The 19,907-nt window shown below is 40.6% G+C and overlaps 1 protein-coding gene across 2 annotated transcripts in view; it reads left to right on the top strand.

Moving 5' to 3' along the window:
- The first annotated feature begins 1,208 nt into the window (after positions 1-1,208).
- USP14 (ubiquitin specific peptidase 14) overlaps positions 1,209-19,907 on the top strand; it is a 55,415-nt gene continuing 36,716 nt past the window's right edge. The window contains exons 1-3 of one of the 2 annotated variants that reach the window (XM_025365003.1): positions 1,209-1,542; positions 6,094-6,239; positions 10,046-10,078. In XM_025365003.1, coding sequence (XP_025220788.1) covers positions 1,527-1,542; positions 6,094-6,239; positions 10,046-10,078 — 195 coding nt within the window. In that variant the 5' untranslated portion in view covers positions 1,209-1,526. The remainder of the gene's footprint in view (positions 1,543-6,093; positions 6,240-10,045; positions 10,079-19,907) is intronic. The other variant, XM_025365004.1, reaches the window with a different exon arrangement.

The following is a 19,907-nucleotide window of genomic DNA, read 5'->3' as shown; positions in this document are numbered from 1 at the left end:
CATCTTTTTGCTGGCAGAGGGTCTTGCCTTAATGTTAGTGGTTGCTGACTGATCAGAGTGGTGGATGCTAAAGTTTGGGGTAGCTGTGGCAATTTCTTAAAATAAGACAACAATGAAATCTGCCACATGGATTGACTCTTCCTTTCATGAGAGTTTTCCCTGTGACATGCAGTGCTGTTTAGCATTTTACCCACAAAATAACTTTCAGATTTGAATTTCTTTCAAAATTAGAGTCAATCCTGTCAAAACCTGCTTCTGTTTTATCAACAGTTCCGTAGTTTATGGAATATTCTAAATCCTTTGTTGTCAATCAACGGTGTTCACAGCATCTTCACCAGGAGTAGTTTCCATCTCAAGAAACCACTTTCTTTGCTGATCCATAAGAAGCAACTCCTTGCCTATTAAAGCTTTGTCTTGAGATTGCAGCCATTCAGTCACATCTGCGGGCTCCACTTCTAATTCTAGTTCTCTTGCTATTTCCACCACATCTGCAGTTGTGTCCTCAACTCAAGCCTTGAACCCTTGTGGGAAAAGACTTGTTGCCAGAGCAGTCAGAATACACAAAACATTGGAGTTTGCTGTTTTACATGGGGGTGGTTAGTAGCACCCCAAAACAATCTGATGCTACTATGTAACATCAAAGATCCCTAATCATAGACCACTGGAACAGATATAATAGTATTAAAAAAGTTAAAGTATTGTGAGAATTATCAAAATGTGACACAGAGACACAAAGTGAGTACATGCTGTTAGAAAAACAGAACTGACAGACTTGCTAACCCAGGGTTGCCACGAGCCTTCAATTTATTAAAAACAAAAACAAAAACAAAACCGCAGTAAAATGAGGTGTGGGTGAATAACAAGACAACTGAGGTTTGCAGACATCATACAGCTAGCTAGTAACAGCTGGGATTCAAAACACCTCTGACTTTACAACCACTAATTTTATTTATTTTATTTTGAGGCAGGGTATCGCTCTGTCGCCCAGGCTGGAGTGCAGTGGCACGATCACAGCTCACTGCAGCCTCGACCTCCTGGGCTCAAGCGATTCTCCCGCCTCAGCCTCACACAGCAAGTGGGATACCAAGTTCCCACTTCATCTGCCGCAGGGCTGGGCCGCGCCAAGACCACGTGGCCAGTGGGCGCAGGGCGGTGGGCGGCAGTGCGCAGGCGCGCACCTGCTGCTGTGGCTGGGGCCCAGAGCCCGTCCCTCCCTCGCTCCCTCCTTGCTTCCCGCCACCCCTCCACCGCCTTCCCCCTCCTCCCTCCTCTCGCCACCTCCAGGCCCCGCCCCGGCCCTGCCGCCCTGTCTCCTCCCTGCAGTCGCTCCGGAGCTGCACGGGTGTTCTGCGTGTTGCTGCGTCATCGCCAGTGGCCGGTTTGAATGAGGCTCTCGTCGCACCGAAGCCGCCGCCACCACCGCGCCTCCGCCTCGGCCGCCGCCGCAGCTGCTTCTGGTCTCTGTCTCTTCGCCGCCCTTGTCAGGCCCAGCCCTCCTGCGCCGCCGCCTCCCGCCGCGCCCCGCCATGCCGCTCTACTCCGGTGAGCCCCGTCCTGGCCTCGCGCGCAGCACACCGGGCCGGCGCTAGGCCTCCGCGTAGGCCTGGCCTGCACTGGTGGGCGCCGGGCATGGGCCGGGAGGGGTCGGGGTGGGGTGCGCGGGGCCGGCGGTGCGGAGACAACCCTGGCACCTACCCCTCTCCCGGCTGGGTTGGAGCCCTGCGTGGCGGGGGAGCGCGGTCCCCGGATGGATGGGGGGAGTGGAGATGGGGAAGCCTCTCAAAGTCGTGACTCTGCAGAATAGTTTCTGACGCTGCCCTGGTGTGCAGTGAAAGTGAGGGTGTGTCCTGAGGCGCTGGGCACCAGGCTGGAGGTGCAGGGCGATTCCTTTGGGCTTCTCAGTGGTCGCCGTGGAAGGGAGCGGGGAAGAAGGGGAGGGATGGAGGGACCCGGGACGGAAGGTGAGCCTTCATCCTTCTTGGGGTTGCCAAGCGGCGTTCGCCGCCCTTCGCCCTTCTCTTGCCCCTTGCCTTTGTTCGACCGCCCCTTTGGTACCAGTTTTAGTTTTGTCCCGAGGCAGATTGTAAACCTTTTTGCTTCGTTTTCGTTTCATCAGACGTTGCATTGCGTTTCTCTATCCGAAACATGGTGCGAGCTTTCGGAAGTAGATGAATACACATATCCCCGGGGTGTCATTTCTTGATTGGCGTTTGACAAGGGCTTGTGTTGTTTGCTTGCTGACAGTCCAAGGTACTGGCCAGGGATCACTTTTACTTAGAGAATGGACCTTGCTGCTCCCTAGCCTTATTCAAAATGGCACCTAAAATATGTGTGGTGTCTCCAATTGGCTGTAGATGTGTGATTCATTGACCATCCCTATTTATTCTGTCACAGTTCCTTTATTGAAGATTCAGCATTTTCAAAGCATGATACGAATAAGAGTATCGTTTGATCTCAAGGTGGATTCTTGATGGTCTAGAATCTTTAATCGACTTCTTAATGATTGCCCAACCCCTTTCTAAAGCCATAACAACAGTAGAATGACTCTTGAAATATTCTAATACCTAAATACACCAGTAGGTTCACACACTTAAAACCCCTATATGTTTCCTCAAAAAATGCCAGCGCTGACCAAAGTTTCTTCTTTAAAATTTGAACTTTATCTTAAATATTTAATCAGATATTTTCCTCATCCCTCAAATGAGGGAACTCCAGTAGATTTCTAAGGTCTCTTCCTTTGACCTTTCCATATCGATAATCTGTATTTTGAGGGTCAGCAAAAAGCTCTATATTAAAATGAAGAGAACATTTTAAGTACTATTTCATAAGATTTAGTAGAAAATTAAGTATGTAGGCTTGGCGCAGTGGCTCACGCCTGTAATCCCAGCTCTTTGAGAGGCCCGAGGTGGGCGGATCACTTGAGGTCAGGAGTTCGAGACCAGCCTGGCCAACATGTTGAAACCCCGTCTCTACTAAAAATACAAAAATCAGCCGGGAGTGGTGGCGGGCGCCTGTAATCCCAGCTACTTGGGAGGCTGAGGCAGGAGAATCGCTTGAAACCGTGAGGCGGAGGTTGTAGTGAGCCAAGATCGCACCATTGCACTTCAGCCTGGGTGAAAAAAAGCGAAACTGCATCTCGAGAAAAGAAAAAAATTACGTATCTAGATTATTAAATGGTTAAGGATAAGTGCAATTAAAAATTAAAGCCAGGGGCCGTCGTGTGTGCCTTTAATCCCAGCTACTCGGGAAGCTGAGTTGGGAGGATCACTTGAGCCAAGGAGTTAGAGGGTGCTGTGGTCTGTGATCACGCCACTGCACTCCAGCCTGGGTGACAGAGCAAGACCCCCGTCTCTAAAAATAAACACACACCTGTGCCTCTTACAGAGTTAGGGTTTTGTACATATTGCTTTGTTTTAATTTTCAACATAATCCTGTGATACTGCTATAATTCCTCTTGTAAGCATAAGCAAAACGTTTTAAGTAACTTGCTCATGGCAATAGCGCAATAAATTTCAGGTAGTTTCCTCTCCTTTACTTCTAGTACTGTTTTGGTTTAATCGTGTAGCATCTTTAGCTTGTACTATTGTAATATGCTTCTAGTTTATTTCAGTGATTACAGTGTGCCCTCTTCAAGCCCGATTTCTCTGCTTATGACAGCCTTTCAGGAATTACACATTGCCTACAATATAAAGCCTTTATGTGTTTTATTTTATTTTATTTTTTTATTTTTTGAGACTGAGTTTTGCTCTTGTTGCCCAGTGTGGGGTGCAATGGTGCAATCTTGGCTCACTGCAACCTCCACCTCCTGGTTTCAAGCGATTCTCCTGCCTCAGCCTCGCGAGTAGCTGGAATTACAGGTGTCTGCCACCTTGCCTAGCTAATTTTTGTATTTTTAGTAGAAACAAGGTTTCACCGTATTGGCCAGGCTGGTCTCGAACCCCTTACCTCAGGTGATCCACTCGCCTCAGCCTCCCAAAGTGCTGGGATTACAGGCATGAACCACCGTGCCTGGCCTCTTTATATATGTTTTAGGATGACTTATCTTCCATAACTTGATCCTTAGCCAGCTTCCAGTTTCATCTACTGCTGCTTTCCCTTTTCTCTGGTAATTAATTACTTACATCTTAGAACATACCAAGCTGCTTTATGCTGTGGAATATTTTCCTTCTTTTCTGGGAATACTTCTGTTCTCTCCTAGTCTCTAACACCTAATCTTTTCTTTGAGATTCAAAATTGATAGTGATAACTCAGAAGTTAATACTTCATCCAGGAAATCTTTCCTCATTTATGAAGCATTCCACTTTGTTGCTGTAGCCTTTATAATACTTATATTGTTAATTACTCCCCCCCACCCCGCCCTTATTAGGCTGTAAATTTGTGGAGAGTCTTCCCAATGTTTTGTACCGGGCTTGTCATTAAATGAATGCTCAACATATTCATTGAACTGATGATAGAATTGGGATTTGGTGTCTGGATGAGGTTTTCAAATTCTGATTTCAGGAGTTAGAAAGCAGTTAACAGTTGTGAGATTCTTATTTCTGAAAAGTTATAAAGTTTTCAGTGGAACCAATATATATCTTTGGGTTTTAAAAAATATATTTCAAAAGTTAGCTATGTTATGAGGCTGATTGAAATTTTTTATTTTGGTAAAATGTATGTAATAAAGTTTACCATTTTAATGGTTTTTACGTGTGCAGTTCTATAGCATTAAGTCTATTCACACTTTTTTACAACTATTACCTTCGTCCACATCCTCTGGCAAACACCTTTCTTTTTTTGTGTGTATGCATTTGACCACTTTAGGTATCTCATATAACCGGAATCATCCATGTTGTAGCATGTGTAAGAGTTTCTTTCCTTTTTAAGGTTGAATAATATTGCATTGTATGTATATACCACATTTTCTTTGTCCATTAATCTGTTGACGGACACTTGAGTTGCTCCCACTTTTTTTGGCTGTTGTGAATAATGCTGCTGTAGACATGGGTGTACAAGTATCTGTTTGAGTCCTTGCTTCCCGATCTTCAGGGTATACCCAGAAATGAAATTGCTGGATCATATGGTAATTCTATGTTTACTTTTATTCCCACCAGAGGTATACAAGTGTTCCAGTTTCTCCACATCTTTGCTAACACTTGTTACTTTCTGTTAAAATTTGAAAAGAATAGCCATTCTAATGGCTGTGAAGTGGGATTTCTATATATTTTTAAATGCTTTAGATATGTCTCTGGATTTTTTCTTAATCGAGCACCTCTTGTTCAGAAATGACACTTTTCAATTCTCCCACATTTCTTATGACTCAGATTCTGTATTCCTTAAGTTGTTCTAGATGTGCTTTATTCTCCCAGGAATTTTTTTTCTTCTCTTAAACTATCTAACCTTTTTCTCTCTCTTCTTTTCCAATGCTGTGTGCTGATATGAATGATTCTTCAATTAAACACATTGTGGGGGCTGCAAAACTTATCATTTTGGGAAATGTTTCAATACAATCATATTGTTGGAGTAGGATTTAGAAGACTTGGGAGTTTATTAACCAATTTTTTTTGACATTAGCAAATCAGTCTACTTCTCTGAAGTCTCAGTTTCTTTTTTTTGTTTTTGAGACTGGAGTCTCGCTCTGTCGCCCAGGCTGGAGTGCAGTGGCACGATCTTGGCTCACTGCAACCTCCGCCTACCGGGTTCAAGCGATTCTCCTGCCTCAGCCTCCCGAGTAGCTGGGATTACAGGCGCCTGCCACCACACCTGGCTAATTTTTGTATTTTTATTAGAGACAGGCTGGTCTCGAACTCCTGACCTTGTGATCTGCCTGCCTCAGCCTCCCAAAGTACTGGGATTACAGGCGTGAGCCACCACTCCCAGCCCGCTGAAGTCTCAGTTTCTTTAACTATGAAATGAGAAGTTAGGTTTGATCCAGTGAAATTTTATTCAGCACCTACTGCATGCATGCTGCTCTTGATTAGGTAGGCATTATGGGCATAGAAAGATGAATGACATACTTTGACTCTTGATAACTGCCTAATTGGTGATCTTCTAAGGGTCTGTAATTCTTTTCTTGTTATTTTTTAATTTAAAAAATTGTGATTTTGTTTGCAGTTACTGTAAAATGGGGAAAGGAGAAATTTGAAGGTGTAGAATTGAATACTGATGAACCTCCAATGGTGTTCAAGGCTCAGCTGTTTGCGTTGACTGGAGTCCAGCCTGCCAGACAGAAAGTTATGGTGAAAGGAGGAACTCTAAAGGTAAAATGTAGTCCAAATTTTCATCACGTTACTATTATTGTATACTTTTTGAAAAATAACACTGGAAAATGTATTTAATTTTAATGTAGCATTTGAAGTACTTTTTTATATGATGAGAATATGTCATCTATGGGGTTTAAACTGTCTTATGCATGTTAGAGTAAGGGAGAAACATTGTAGCTGTTTCACAACACTATACTGTATTATAAAAACATCCTTTTAAAACTCTTTTTACTTTATTTATTTATTTATTTATTTATTTATTTATTTTTTTTTTTGAGACGGAGTCTCGCTGTGTTGCCCAGGCTGGGGTGCAGTGGCGCAATCTTGGCTCACTGCAAGCTCTGCCTCCTGGGTTCAAGCCATTCTCCTGCCTCAGCCTCCGAGTAGCTGGGACTACAGGCGCCCGCCACCACGCCCGGCTAGTTTTTTGTATTTTTAGTAGAGACGGGGTTTCACCATGTTAGCCAGGGATGGTCTCGATCTCCTGACCTCATGATCCACCCGCCTCGGCCTCCCAAAGTGCTGGGATTACAGGCTTGAGCCACCGCGCCCAGCCTACTTTTATTTATTTTTAACTTTTAGGTTCTGAGGTACATGTGCAGGTTTGTTATATAGGTAAACCTGTGTTGCAGGGTTTTGATATACAGATTTCATCACCCGGGTACTAAGCATAGTACCTGACAGGTAGTTGGTTTTTTTTTTTTTTTTTAAGATCCTCTTCCTCCTCCCACTCTCCACCCTCAAGTAAGCTCCAGTGTCTATTGTTCCTCTCTATGTGTCTATGTGTTCTCATTATTTAGCTCCCATTTAAAATTAGAACATGCGGTTTGCTTTTCTGTTCCTGCATTAGTTTACTAAGGAACTAACAGGTAATGATCTCCAGCTCCATCCATGTTGCTGCAAAAGACATGACTTTGTTCTAAAAGCATCATTTAAATTTTATTTTAAAATGTATTGTATTACCAGATACCTCTGTGGGTCAGAAGAGTGGAATACTTTACAGTTATCTGTATTGTGTGAATTTTTTTTCCTATGAGGATGTATTAAAAGTATTAGTTTTATTTTGTTTAGACTAAAATGAAATCAATTAATATTTCCTTAGTAATTTTCTGTGATGAGGTTGGAAATTTTTATCTCAGCTTAAACATATGGAACAATACAGATAGGTTTGTTTTCTTAAAAAACTATTACAGAATGCAATTTTGTACATGCATTTGTATGTTGAAATTCAAAGCACTTCAGCATTTTTACCAAAGCCCTGGTTCTGGAAAACTGTTGGTTTTTTTTTTTTTTGGCCTTTATTGCATCCTACCCATTAATGAAGAGCCTTTTTTTTTTTTCTTTTTCTTTTTTTTTGAGACGAGTCTTGCTCTGTTGCCCACGCTGGAGTGCAGTGGCGCTGTCGTGGCTCACTGCAACCTCTGCCTCCTGGGTTCAAACGATTCTCATGCCTCAGCCTCCTGAGTAGCTGGAATTACAGGTGTCCACCACCATGCCCGGCTAATTTTTGTATTTTTAGTAGAGATGGGGTTTCACCATGTTGGCCAGTCTGGTCTTGAACTCCTGACCTCAAGTGATCTGCCCACCTCGGCCTCCCAGAGTGCTGGGATTACAGGCGTGAGCCACCGCACCTGGTCCCCTTTTTCCATAACAGTAATTATTACCTAACTCCTACCTGGAGATGGGAGGAAAAAAATTCTGTTTAAAAAGAGAATAAACCTAATTTTTTTCTTTACTTCCTTTGGAATGATCACAGTGACCACAGTTAAGAATCCATCCTTGCCAGCATCACTGATGAAGGACTGAAGAAAAGACAAGAAGATATCTATTATTATTATTATTATTATTATTATTTTTGAGATTGAGTCTCCCTCTGTCACTCAGGTGCTGGAGTGCAGTGGCGCCATCTCAACTCATTACAACCACCGCCTCCTGGGCTCAAGTGATTGTCTTGCCTCAGTCTCCTGAATAGCTGGGATTACAGGTCACCACCACCACCCCTGGCTAATGTTTGTATTTTTGGTAGAGACAGTGTTTCACCATGTTGGCGATGGTCTCCTGACCTCAAGTGATCTGCCCGCCTCGGGCCTCCCAAAGTGCTGGGATTACAGGCGTGAGCCACCACACCCGGCCTCTGTTGTTTTTAATAATATAAGTATAGTTTTAAAAAATACTTTCTTCAAGGGTTAGATAAAATGCTAAAGATCTATAGTTAACTTTAAAGACAAAGACTGGCTACCCCCTCAGGGCAGTAAAACACATGTTGGAGGAAAATAACTTTGTTTACCTCTGAAGGTACAGTATGAACCTTTGGCCTTTAGTGAACTTCATAGCCTAATTCGTGCTGAACACTGTACTAGTGGTATGCTGTCAGGAGTTATAGAAGTATGCAAATTAAATGAAACTGTGACTGCTAATAGTTACCATTTATTGAGTACTTATTCTGTGTCAGGCTTTTATTATATTTTCTTTAATTCTCAACTATATGTTGTCTATATCTTGTAAATGAGGAAATTTTATAAATGAGTGTCAAAGAGGTTTAAGTAACATAGTAAGGCACCAAATGAGCTTATGATTTATAAATCAAGCAGATCTGTGTTCCATTCGCAGCTTTGTGTGACCTTGGGTGAGTGATCTTAGAGGGCATTTATAGTTATCATTCGTTATCTTTAGCAGTCATAGTCCTTAAATTGAGAAGGGCCTGTAGGAAGTTACTGTTCCATTTTAAAGCAGATAGAGGATATAATTAGTGGCACCAATGAAGGGTAGACAAGCATATTGAATACCCAATACCTTCTATAAAAGGGAGTAATATGGAATCGACTTTATCCTATGAGGGGAAAGGCCTAGCTGCAGTAAGTTAAAATATTACTCTGGACTAATCATGCATTTAAAAAAATATATTGATCTTTATTTAACATATTGAAGGGAAAGTAATTGCTTTATAGATGTGAAATTTAGCACTTGAGAAACATTTGTGGTTATGCAAGTACTAGTAAGATTTGGTTTGCCTTGGGTAGTCTGGTTTATTCTAGCATTTGTATTCTGAGTCTCCTGGTTTTGATGGTAAATTATAGAGTCACCTTAATTACATTAACTCTTCATTCTTGCCATGTAAGCTAGTTATTTATTAGCGCTGCTGGTTCCAAACGCCCAAAAAATAGGATCTATCATCTCTCATTAGTCAAGTGTATTTTAGTACTTGCTAAAAGTATTTTTTTTATACTTATGTGTTTTTTAGTATTTGATGCTGTAAAGGTTACTGCCTTTTATATTGTGTTACCTTATGCAGTTGAAGCAAATTATTTGAAACCCTGGCTTTAGGACCGCTTGTGTTTAAAGAAATTTTTTTTTTTTTTTTTTTTTTTTTGAGATGGAGCCTTGCTCTGTTGCCCAGACTGGAGTGCAGTGGTGAGATCTCGGCTCACTGTAAGCTCTGCCTCCTGGGTTCAAGCAGTTATCTTGCCTCAGCCTCCCGAGTAGCTGGAATTACAGGTGTGCACCACCATGCCCAGCTACTTTTTGTATTTTTAGTAGAGACGGAGTTTCTCTATATTGGTCAAGCTGGTTTCGAACTCCTGACCACAGGTGATCCGCCTGCCTTGGCCTCCCAAAGTGCTGGGATTACAGGCGTGAGCCACCGTGCCTGGCTAAAAAAATTTTTTATTGCTGTAATTTTAAATGAAATCTGCATACAGGATAAATTTTATTCTGTTTTTAAGTAGGTTAAAATAAATTGATTATTAGATTATGTTCTGCTTGTACAGAAGTGGTTAAATGTCTTTTGTTTGTCTTTGAAACAGGATGATGATTGGGGAAACATCAAAATAAAAAATGTAAGTATTATCTTATGGATGTTTATTATAATGCGGTAACCTCATTATGATACCAAAATAAATTCCAGATGACTTTTTTTCACATGTATATCCAGTTGTTCCAGCACTATCTGTTGAAAATACTTGCCTTTTCCCATTGACTTGTGTTGGGCTCTTTCTTGAAAACTAGTTACAGGTTTATTTTTGGTTTTTGTTTCATTGATCTAGTAGATTAGAGTTACACTAGTACCAAATGGTTTTGATTACTAAAGCTTTATAATAAAAGTCTTGAAAAAAAAATTAGCTGGGTATGGTGGTGCACACCTGTAATCCTAGCTACTCGGGAGGCTGAGGCAGGAGGCAGGAGAATTGCTTGAACCTGGGAGGCGGAGATTGCAGTGAGCCGAGATCACACCACTGCACTCCAGCCTGGCAACGGAGCGAGACTGTCTCCAAAAAAAAAAGAGTCTTGGAATAAGGTAGTATACATTCTTACGCTCTGCAGCTTTCTCCTCTTTGAGATTTTGTTTGAGATTACATTGAATCTGTAGCTCAATTTGGGGAGAATAAACATCTTAACAATATTGCGTATTAAAATCCTTGAATATGATGTACTTCCTTATTTGTTTGGGTCTCTGTTTTCTCTTAGCAGTGTTGTAGTTTTTAAATATAGAGATTTTGCATGAGTGTTTTTTTTTGGGGGGGGACAGGGCCTCACTGTCATGTATGCTGGAGCACAGTGGCGTGGTCACAGCTTGCTGCAGCTTCAAACTCCCAGGCTCAAGCAGTCCTTCCATCTCAACCTTCTGAGTAGCTGGGACCACAGGCATGTGTTACCATGCCCAGTTAATTAATTAATTTTAATTGTTTTTTGTAGAGATGGGGGTGTCACTGTGTTTCTCAGGCTGGTCTTAAACTCCAGGGTCAAGTAATCTTCCTGCCTTGGCCTCCCAGAGTGCTGGGATTAACAGGTGTGAGTCACTGTGCCCAGCCCTTGCATGACTTCTCTTAAATTATTGGAACTTAACGTTTGTTCACTGCTTAAAATGATATTAAAAAATTGTTTCCAGCGTTCATGGCTAGAATGTAAAAATACAATTGATTTTTCTTTTTTGTTTTTTTTTTGAGACAGAGTCTCACCCTTGTTGCCCAGGCTGGAGTGCAATGGCGCGATCTCGGCTCACTGCAACCTCTGCCTCCCGGGTTAAAGCAGTTCTCCTGCCTCAGCTGGGATTACAGGCACCTACCACCATGCCCGGCTAATTTTTGTATTTTTAGTAGAGATGGAGTTTCACCACATTGGCCAGGCTGGTCTCAAACTGCTGACCTCAGGTGATCCGCCCATCTTAGCCTCCCAAAGTGCTAGGATTACAGGCGTGAGCCACTGCGCCCGGCCAAAATACAATTGATTTTTCTAAGTTTATTTTCATTCTGGGTTCTTGTAAGCAATTCACTTACTAATTCCAGTTGTGTTTTGGGCAGATTCCATTGAGTTTTCTGTGTACATAAACATGTTATCTGCAAATAATGACAGTTTTATTTCTCCCTTTTCAATATTCATGACTTTCAGTTTTCTTAAACTTTATTGACATATAATTGATAAACAGATGACTTCTTTTATTTATTTTTTTTGAGACAAAGTCTTGCTTTGTCACCCAGGCTAGGGTGCAGTGGTGTGATCTTGCTCACTGCATTATCTGCCTCCCTCGGTTCATGTGATTCTCCTGCCTCAGCCTCCCGAATTGCTGGGATTACAGATGCCTACCACCATGCCCGGCTAATTTTTGTATTTTGGTTTCGCCATGTTGGCCAGGCTGGTCTCGAACTTCTGACCTCAAGTGATCCACATGCCTTGATCTCCGTGCCAGGCTTTGTCCTACTTTTTGATAGGATTTCTAATACAGTGTTAATAGAAAGTGAGAAGAGTGGCTGAGGGCGGTGGCTCACGCCTGTAATCCCAGCACTTTGGGAGGCCGAGGCGGGTGGATCACGAGGTCAGGAGATCGAGACCATCCTGGCTAACACGGTGAAAACTTCTCTCTACTGAAAAAAAAAAAACAATTAGCCAGGCGCGGTGGCGGGCACCTGTAGTTCCAGCTACTCAGGAGGCTGAGGCAGGAGAATGGCGTGAACCAGGAGGCGGAGCTTGCAGTGAGCCGAGATCATGCCACTGCACTCCAGCCTGGGCAACAGAGCGAGACTCCGTCTCAAAAAAAAAAAAAGTGATGAGAGTGGACATCTTGTCTGGGTGTGGTAGCTCAAGCCTGTAATCCCAGCACTTTGGGAGGCCAAGGAGGGTGGATCACTTAAGGTCAGGAGTTCGAGACCAGCCTGGCCAACATGATGAAACCCTGTCTCTACTAAAAATACAAAAATTAGCCGAGCGTCATGGTGCGCGCCTGTAGTCTCAGCTAGTCAGGAGGCTGAGGTAGGAGAATTGCTTGGCCTCAGGAGGCGGAGGTTGCAGTCAGCTGAGATCACACCACTACACTCCAGCCTGGGCAACAGAGCGAGACTCCACCTCAAAATTAAAAAAAAAAAAAAGGAACAAAATGAGTGGACATCTTGTCTTATTCTAGTTCACTACAACTTAAAATTATGAAAGACTATTAAATTTTGTTAAGTGCTTTTTCTGTTAAAATGATTGTGTGATTCTTTTTCTTTTGGTATTGTGGTTATTCTCATTGATTTTTAACTTAAACCTTGGGATATGCAGTTCTCAAATTTCTTGGTATTGTTACCCTTTTGCTCTCTTAAATATTATGATTGACCCCAGAGTTTCATATAAAGGCACACCTTATTCTTTGTGCTTCACAGATAATTGTGATTTTTATAAATTGAAGGTTTGTGGCCACCTTGCGTCGAGCAAGTTTGTAGGCATCATTTTTCCAGCAGCCTATGTTCACTTCATGTCTCTTTGTCACATTTTGGTGATTCTTGCAATATTTGAAACATTTTCATTACTCTCACGTCAAGTATGTTGATCTTTGATGTTACTTTTGTAATTGTTTTGGGGTGTCATGAATCACACCTGTAAGATGGCAAACTTAATCGGTAAATGTGTGTTCTGACAGCCTCACTGACCCGCAATTCCCTCTTCCCTCTCCTCAGGCTTCCCTATTCCCTGAGACAAGGCAGTATTGAAATTAGGCCAGTTAATAACCCTATAATGGCCTCTAAGTGTTCAAGAGAAAGGAAGAGTTTCATGTTTCTTACTTTCCACAGAAAGCTAGAAATGATTAAGCTTAGAGAGGAAGGCCTGTGTAAAGCCAAGATAGGCCAAAAACTAGGCATTTTGCACCAGTTAACCAAGTTGTGAATACAAAGGTCCAGTTTTCAAAGGAAATTTATAATTTAAAAGATAAAGTTCTTGAAGTGTTACTGCAATGAACACACAAGTGATAAAGCAAAGCAGCCTTATTGCTGATGTGAAGAAAGTTTAAGTGGTGTGGATAGAAGATCAAACTAGCCACATTTCCTTAAGTCAAAGCCTAACCAGAGGAAGACCCTAATTCTCTTTAACTCTGTGAAGGCTGAGAGAGGTGAGGAAGCTACGTTATCCTCATCAGACTAACACAGGAACAGAAAACCGAACACTGTATGTTGTCACTTATAAGTGGGACCTGAACAATGAGAATACATGGACACAGGGAGGAGAACAGCACACACTGGGGCCTGTCAGGCAGTGGGATGTGGGGAGAGCATCAGGATAAATAGCTAATGCATGCTGGGCTTAATACCTAGGTGATGGGTTGATAGGTACAGCAAACCGCCATGACACATGTTTACCTGTGTAACAAACCTGCACATCCTGGACATGTACCCAGACACTTAAAAAAAAAAAAAAAATATATATATATATATATATGATACATAATTTGAAGCTAGCAGAAGTTGGTTCACAAGGTTTAAAGAAAGAAGCAATCTCTGTAACATAAAAATGCAAAGTGAAGCAGCAAGTGGTGATGGAGAAGCTGCAGTAAGTTATCCAGAAGATCTAGCTAAGATTGCTGATGAAGGTGGCTACACTATACAGCAGATTTTCAGTGTGGATGGAACAGCCTGATATTGGAAAAAGATGCTGTCTAAGCCTTTCATACATAGCTAGAGAGGAGAAGTCAGTGCCTGGGTTCAAAGGCCAGCCTGACTGTCTTGTTAGAGTCTTAAGCAGCTGGTGACTTTAAGTTGAAGCCAATGCTCACTTACCATTCCACAAACCATGGATCTCTTAAGAATGATGCTAAATCTACTCTGCTTGTGCTCTGTATATGGAACAACAAAGCCCAGATGCCAGTACATCTGTTTACAGTATGGAGTAGTGAATATTTTAAGGCCACCATTGAGACTTACTGCTCAGAAAGATTCCTTTCAAAATATTACTGCTCATTGACAATGCGTCTAGTCACTCAAGAGCTTTGAGAGAGATAAACGAGATGAATGTTGTTTTCATGTCTGCTAACACAACAACTATTCTGCAGCCCGTGGATCAGGGAGTAATTTCTACTTTCAAATCTTATTATTTAAGAGATACATTTTGTAAGGCTAAAGTTCCCCTATAAAGTTATTTCTCCATGAATCTGGGCAAAATCAAAAACTTTCTGGAAAGGATTCACCATTCTTGATGCCATTAGGAACATTCATGGAAGGAAGTTAAAATGTCAGTATTACCAGGAGTTTGAAAGAAGCTGATTCTAACCCTTGTGGATGACTTTGAGGAGTTCAAAACTTGAGTTGAGGATATAACTGCCCATGTGGTGGAAATAGGAAGAAAACTAGAATTACAAGTGGCCAGGCATGGTGGCTCACTACTATAATCCCAGCACTTTGGGAGTCTGGGATAGGAGGAGAGCTTCAGGCTGGGAGTTCGAGACCAGCCTGGGCAACACAGTGAGACCCTGTCTTTACAAAAAATAAAATTAGTTGGGCATGATGGTATATACCTGTAGTCCTAACTACTCTGGAGACTGAGGCAGTAGGATCGCTTAAGCTTAGGAGTTTGAGGTTACAGTGATCTATGATTGTGACACTACACTTCAATCTGAGTGACAGAGCGAGACCCTGTGTCTAAAAAACAAAAAAGAATAAAAAAATGGAGCTTGAAATTGTGACTGAATTGCCACAATCTCATGATACAACTTGAACAGTTGAGGAGATAACTTATGGATGTGCAAAGAAAGTAATTTATTGAGACAGACTCCACTCCTCGTGAAGAAGCTGTGAATGTTGTTGAAACGACAACAAAGGATTTAAAATATTACACAGGCTTACTTGATAAAGCAGCAGCAGGAATTGAGAGGATTGACTTCAGTTTTGAAAGAAGTCCTACTGTGAATAAAATGCTGTTAAACAGCACCGCAAGCTACAGAGAACTCTTTCATGAAGGAAGTCAGTCAGTGCGGCAGGTTTTATTGTCTCATTTTAGGCAATTACCCAGGATTCAGGAACCAGTGCTGTCATCAGTCAGTAGCCATCAACTTGGAAACAAGACCCCCCGCCCTGCAAGAAGATGATTAACTGAAGGCTCAGATGATTGTCAGCTTTTTTTTTTAAGCAATAAATTATTTTAAAATTAAGATGTGTGCATTCTTTTTTAGACATAATGCTTTTGCATACTTTACAGACTGATATAAACATGATGTTTGTATGCACTGGGGAAAAATTTTTGTGCGACTTGCTTTATTGTGAGATTTGCTTTCTCATGCTCTAGAACCCGAACTGCAATATCTTCAAGGTATCCCTGTGTTTTAATCTATGTAATACTGTTTTGTTGGATAAAAAGTAATTTTATCAAAGTCAGTTTATCACATTTTTTACTGATTTGAACTATGTTGTAAGAAATCTTCGCCTGTGTCAAGTTTACAAGATTTTTTTTTCCTGTTTTATTTTAAAACTTAATAAGTTTTAGCTGTTACATTTAGATATCTTTTTTTTTTTTTTTGAGATGGAGTCTCGCTCTGTTGCCCAGGCTGGAGTGCAGTGGCACGATCTCGGCTCACTGCAAGCTCCGCCTCCTGGTTCACGCCATTCTCCTGCCTCAGCCTCCCAAGTAGCTGGGACTACAGGCGCCCGCCACCACACCCGGCTAATTTTTTGTAGTTTTAGTAGAGATGGGGTTTCACTGTGTTAGCTAGGATGGTGTCGAACTCCTTACCTCGTGATCCGCCCGCCTCGGCCTCCCAAAGTGCTGGGATTACAGGCTTGAGCCACCGCGCCCGGCCTCATGTATTACTTTCTTAGGATATTGTAGGTATACATGTCGTCTTCAAATAAGGACAGTTTTATTTCTTCCTTTTTAATCTTTGTGCATTTTTTTTCTCTTTTTTTCTTTATTGCAATGCTTAAGACTTTAAACAGTGCTGAGTAGAAGTGGTTGATAGTGGACATCATTGCCTTTTTCCTGACCTTAGGGGAAAAGCTTCCATCGTGGCTGGAGGTAGTTTATAGAAGCTCATCATCAGGTTCAGGAACTCTGCTTCTAGTTTGCTGAGAGGTTTCGTCATGAATGGAAGTCGAATTTTGTCATTTTGTTAAATGCCTTTTCTATATCATTTCTTCCTCTCATTTAATCCATTAATGTAAACTACACTGACTTCTGAGTATTAAACAGAACTTATATTCTTGGGATAAATCCCACTTGTACATTATATATTGCTAGATTCTATTTGCTTATCTTTTGTTAAGGTTTTTAGTGTCTCTCTTCATAAGAGGTAATTGTGTTCTTTTTTTATCTGGTTTTGCTATCAATGTAATGTTGGTCTTATACAATGAGTTAGGAAGTGTCCCTTCTTTTCTGAGTTTGTATTTTTTCTTTTTTATTTCTGCTGCCACTCCACTGGGGTATTTTTTCTTTAAATGTTGCCTAAAATTCTCTAGTGAAGCCTAGATTCACTAAAATTCTCTTGTGAAGCCTAGTTCACTAGACTTCGTCTGGGTTTGGAGTTTTCTTTGTAGGAAGACTTTAAGAATTTAGCGTCTTTGATAAATGTAGGACTATTTTTATTATGTTTTCTTTCATATCAGCTTGATAATCAGTATTTTTGAAGGAATTGGTTCATTTAATTTAAGTTGTTGAATTGATTGTCGTACTCTAATGTTATTATCCTTTAATTCTAGAATGTGTAGTGCCGTTTTCCTCTCTAGTATGGGCAAATTATGATTTGTCTGTTTCCTTTATCATCAAGCCAGAGTTTTATCACTTTCATTGATGGTTTCCCCACCAAAAAAAAATCTTTAGCCTGTTCATTTATTACTTTGTTAATTTTTTCTCTTTGCTAATTTTTTCTCTTTGCTTTCTTTCTACTTTGGTTTTAGTTTTTTTTAATTTTGAAATTTTAATTTTAATTTTGAATTTTTATATAATCATATTTTGTTGAATGAAATGCTGAAACCCAGGCAAATGATAGTGACTTTTTTTGTTTGTTTTAGAAATGGGATCTTGCTATGTTGCTTAGGCTGGCCTTGAGCTGCTAAACAGTCTTCCCATCTTAGCCTTCCGATTACCTTGGACTGCAGGTGTGCGCCACCACACGTGGCTTGGTTTTAATTTTTACCTTTTCTTTTTTTGAGACAGGGTCTCACTCTGTCGCCCAGGCTGGAGTGCAGTGGCTCGATCTTGGCTCAACACAAGCTCCACCTCCTGGGTTTACGCGATTCTCCTGCCTCAGCCTCCCAAGTAGCTGGGACTACAGGTGCCTGCCACCATGCCCGGCTAATTTTTTGTATTTTTAGTAGAGATGGGGTTTCACCATGTTAGCCAGATGGTCTCGATCTCCTGACCTCGTGATCTGCCCGTCTCGGCCTCCCAAAGTGCTGGGATTACAGGCGTGAGCCAGCACGCCCAGCCTATTTTTACTTTTTCTAGCTTAAGGTAGAAGCTTACCTAGTTCTTTAATTTTAAGCCTTTTTTTTTAAAAATCTCTTTTGCCCATTTTTGTCGTATGTATTTGCTTTTTCTTATAGATTTGCTTTTTTGAGTGCTTAGTGTATATGGTGTAGTTTTTCCCCTAGTTTATTGTTTTCAAATGTTTTATACATTTTTAAGATTTGTGTAGCTAGTTACATCAGTCTTTTTAATATTTATGTCACTTTTAGAAAATCTTCCAACAATGCATGAGTTTTTGGATTCACTTGCATTCTTTTATGAATATTAATTTTTTTACATTTAAATCTTTACCTTTAATTCATTATGGTTGTGGTATGGTATGAAGTGGAGAGCTGATAGTATGTTTTTTCTAAATTATACAGTTTTTCTCAATGTTTTTCATTATATAATCCCTTTTCCCAATAATTTTTAAGGGCATTGTTTTAGTCTCTATTCTTTTTCAGAAATTTCTTAGCTATTATCATGGGTATAAATTTGCTACATGAATGAATCATTTTGCAAGGTTTTGTAAAGGAATTTCATTAAGTTTATATAACTGTAATTGCATCTTTATAGTAATTTTTCAAGTACAGAACTTGTCATGTCTTTCAATTTACTTAGGTGCTTTTTTTCTATCCTTAAGTAAAGCTTTATTCTCTTATTAAAGTATTACATTTTTCTTGTTATGTTTGTTCTTAGATATATGTTGGCATTTCTTCTATTGTGTTTTCCAACTGGTTATTGCTAGTATATTCTTTAAATAGTTGGCTCCTGAGACAGTTGTCTTTGGAAAAAGATTCTTAGCCTGGTAGGGTGGCTTATACCTGCAATCCCAGCACTTTGGGAGATGGGGGGATCACTTGAGGCCAGAAGTTTGAGGCTACAGTGACCTGTAATTGTGCCACTGCACTCCTGCCTGGGTGACAGAGTGAGTCCCTGTCTCTAAAAAAAAAAAAAAAAAAAAAATTCTGTAGTGATGGCTTAGTACTGCTTTACTGCTTTGTAATGATATTATAAGATGTCTATGTAGAAATAAAAGGTGATAGAATAAAGGTCTTTAGATATAATTGTAGGTATTCTTAACTGAATTTGTTGGCCTTACTAATTTCCTAATTTTAATCATCATCTGGATATTTTTAGTCTTCTGGCTATCATTTTCCCTCCCTGTTTTTTTGTTTTTGTTTTTGTTTTTTTTTTAAACCTCCACTTCTGGTCCTACCTTTTTCTTTGTCTCATGTGTTCATGCCTTCCAATTAAGATATTGAGTAAGAGAGTAAGGTGTTGTTCATATTTTAAGATTATGAGCTTTACAATGACAGTGTCTTCCTTGTCCTTCTATTGATTGTATGGAGTGTTTGCATATGTATTCAATAAAAGTATTTACTTAGGTTAATGTGTAGAATTATATAATTGGATATTTTGAACAAATTTACTCTGTATTTGGTTTGATATTTTTCAGTAATGGAGAATTTAATGCTCTAAAAATATTTGTTTTTAAATGTAAACAATCACTACAGTTACACAACAGACACAGAAAGAATTTTATTAGTGTTTGTTTGTTTGTTTTGTTTTTTGAGACAGGGTCTCACTCTGTCACCCAGGCTGGAATGCAAATGGTGAGATCACAGCTCACCGCAGCCTCAACCTCCCAGGCTCCAGTGATCCTCCCACCTTAGCCCCCAAGTAGCTGGGATTACAGGCACGCACCCCTATACCCAGCTAATACTGGTATTTTTTGTAGAGACGGGGTTTCGCCATGTTGCCCAGGCTAGTCTTGAATGGGACTCAAACCATCCACCAGCCTCGGCCTCCCAAAGTGCTAGGATTACAGGCATGAGCCACTATGCCTGGTCTGAATTTTATTAGTTGTTAGTTTGTTATGGAGAGAGGTGATGCCACTAAATGTTAATAATCATTTGAGAAATTCCCTCTGCTACAATATTCTAAACATTATTAGGTGTTTTTATGGCAATATTTGTTTTTTCCTTC

This window comes from Theropithecus gelada, chromosome 18, assembly GCF_003255815.1.
Source record: "Theropithecus gelada isolate Dixy chromosome 18, Tgel_1.0, whole genome shotgun sequence".
In the NCBI taxonomy this organism is placed as follows: domain Eukaryota; kingdom Metazoa; phylum Chordata; class Mammalia; order Primates; family Cercopithecidae; genus Theropithecus; species Theropithecus gelada.
The sequence above is the reverse complement of the archived record's forward strand: the minus strand, read 5'-3'. Positions and strand labels throughout refer to the sequence as shown.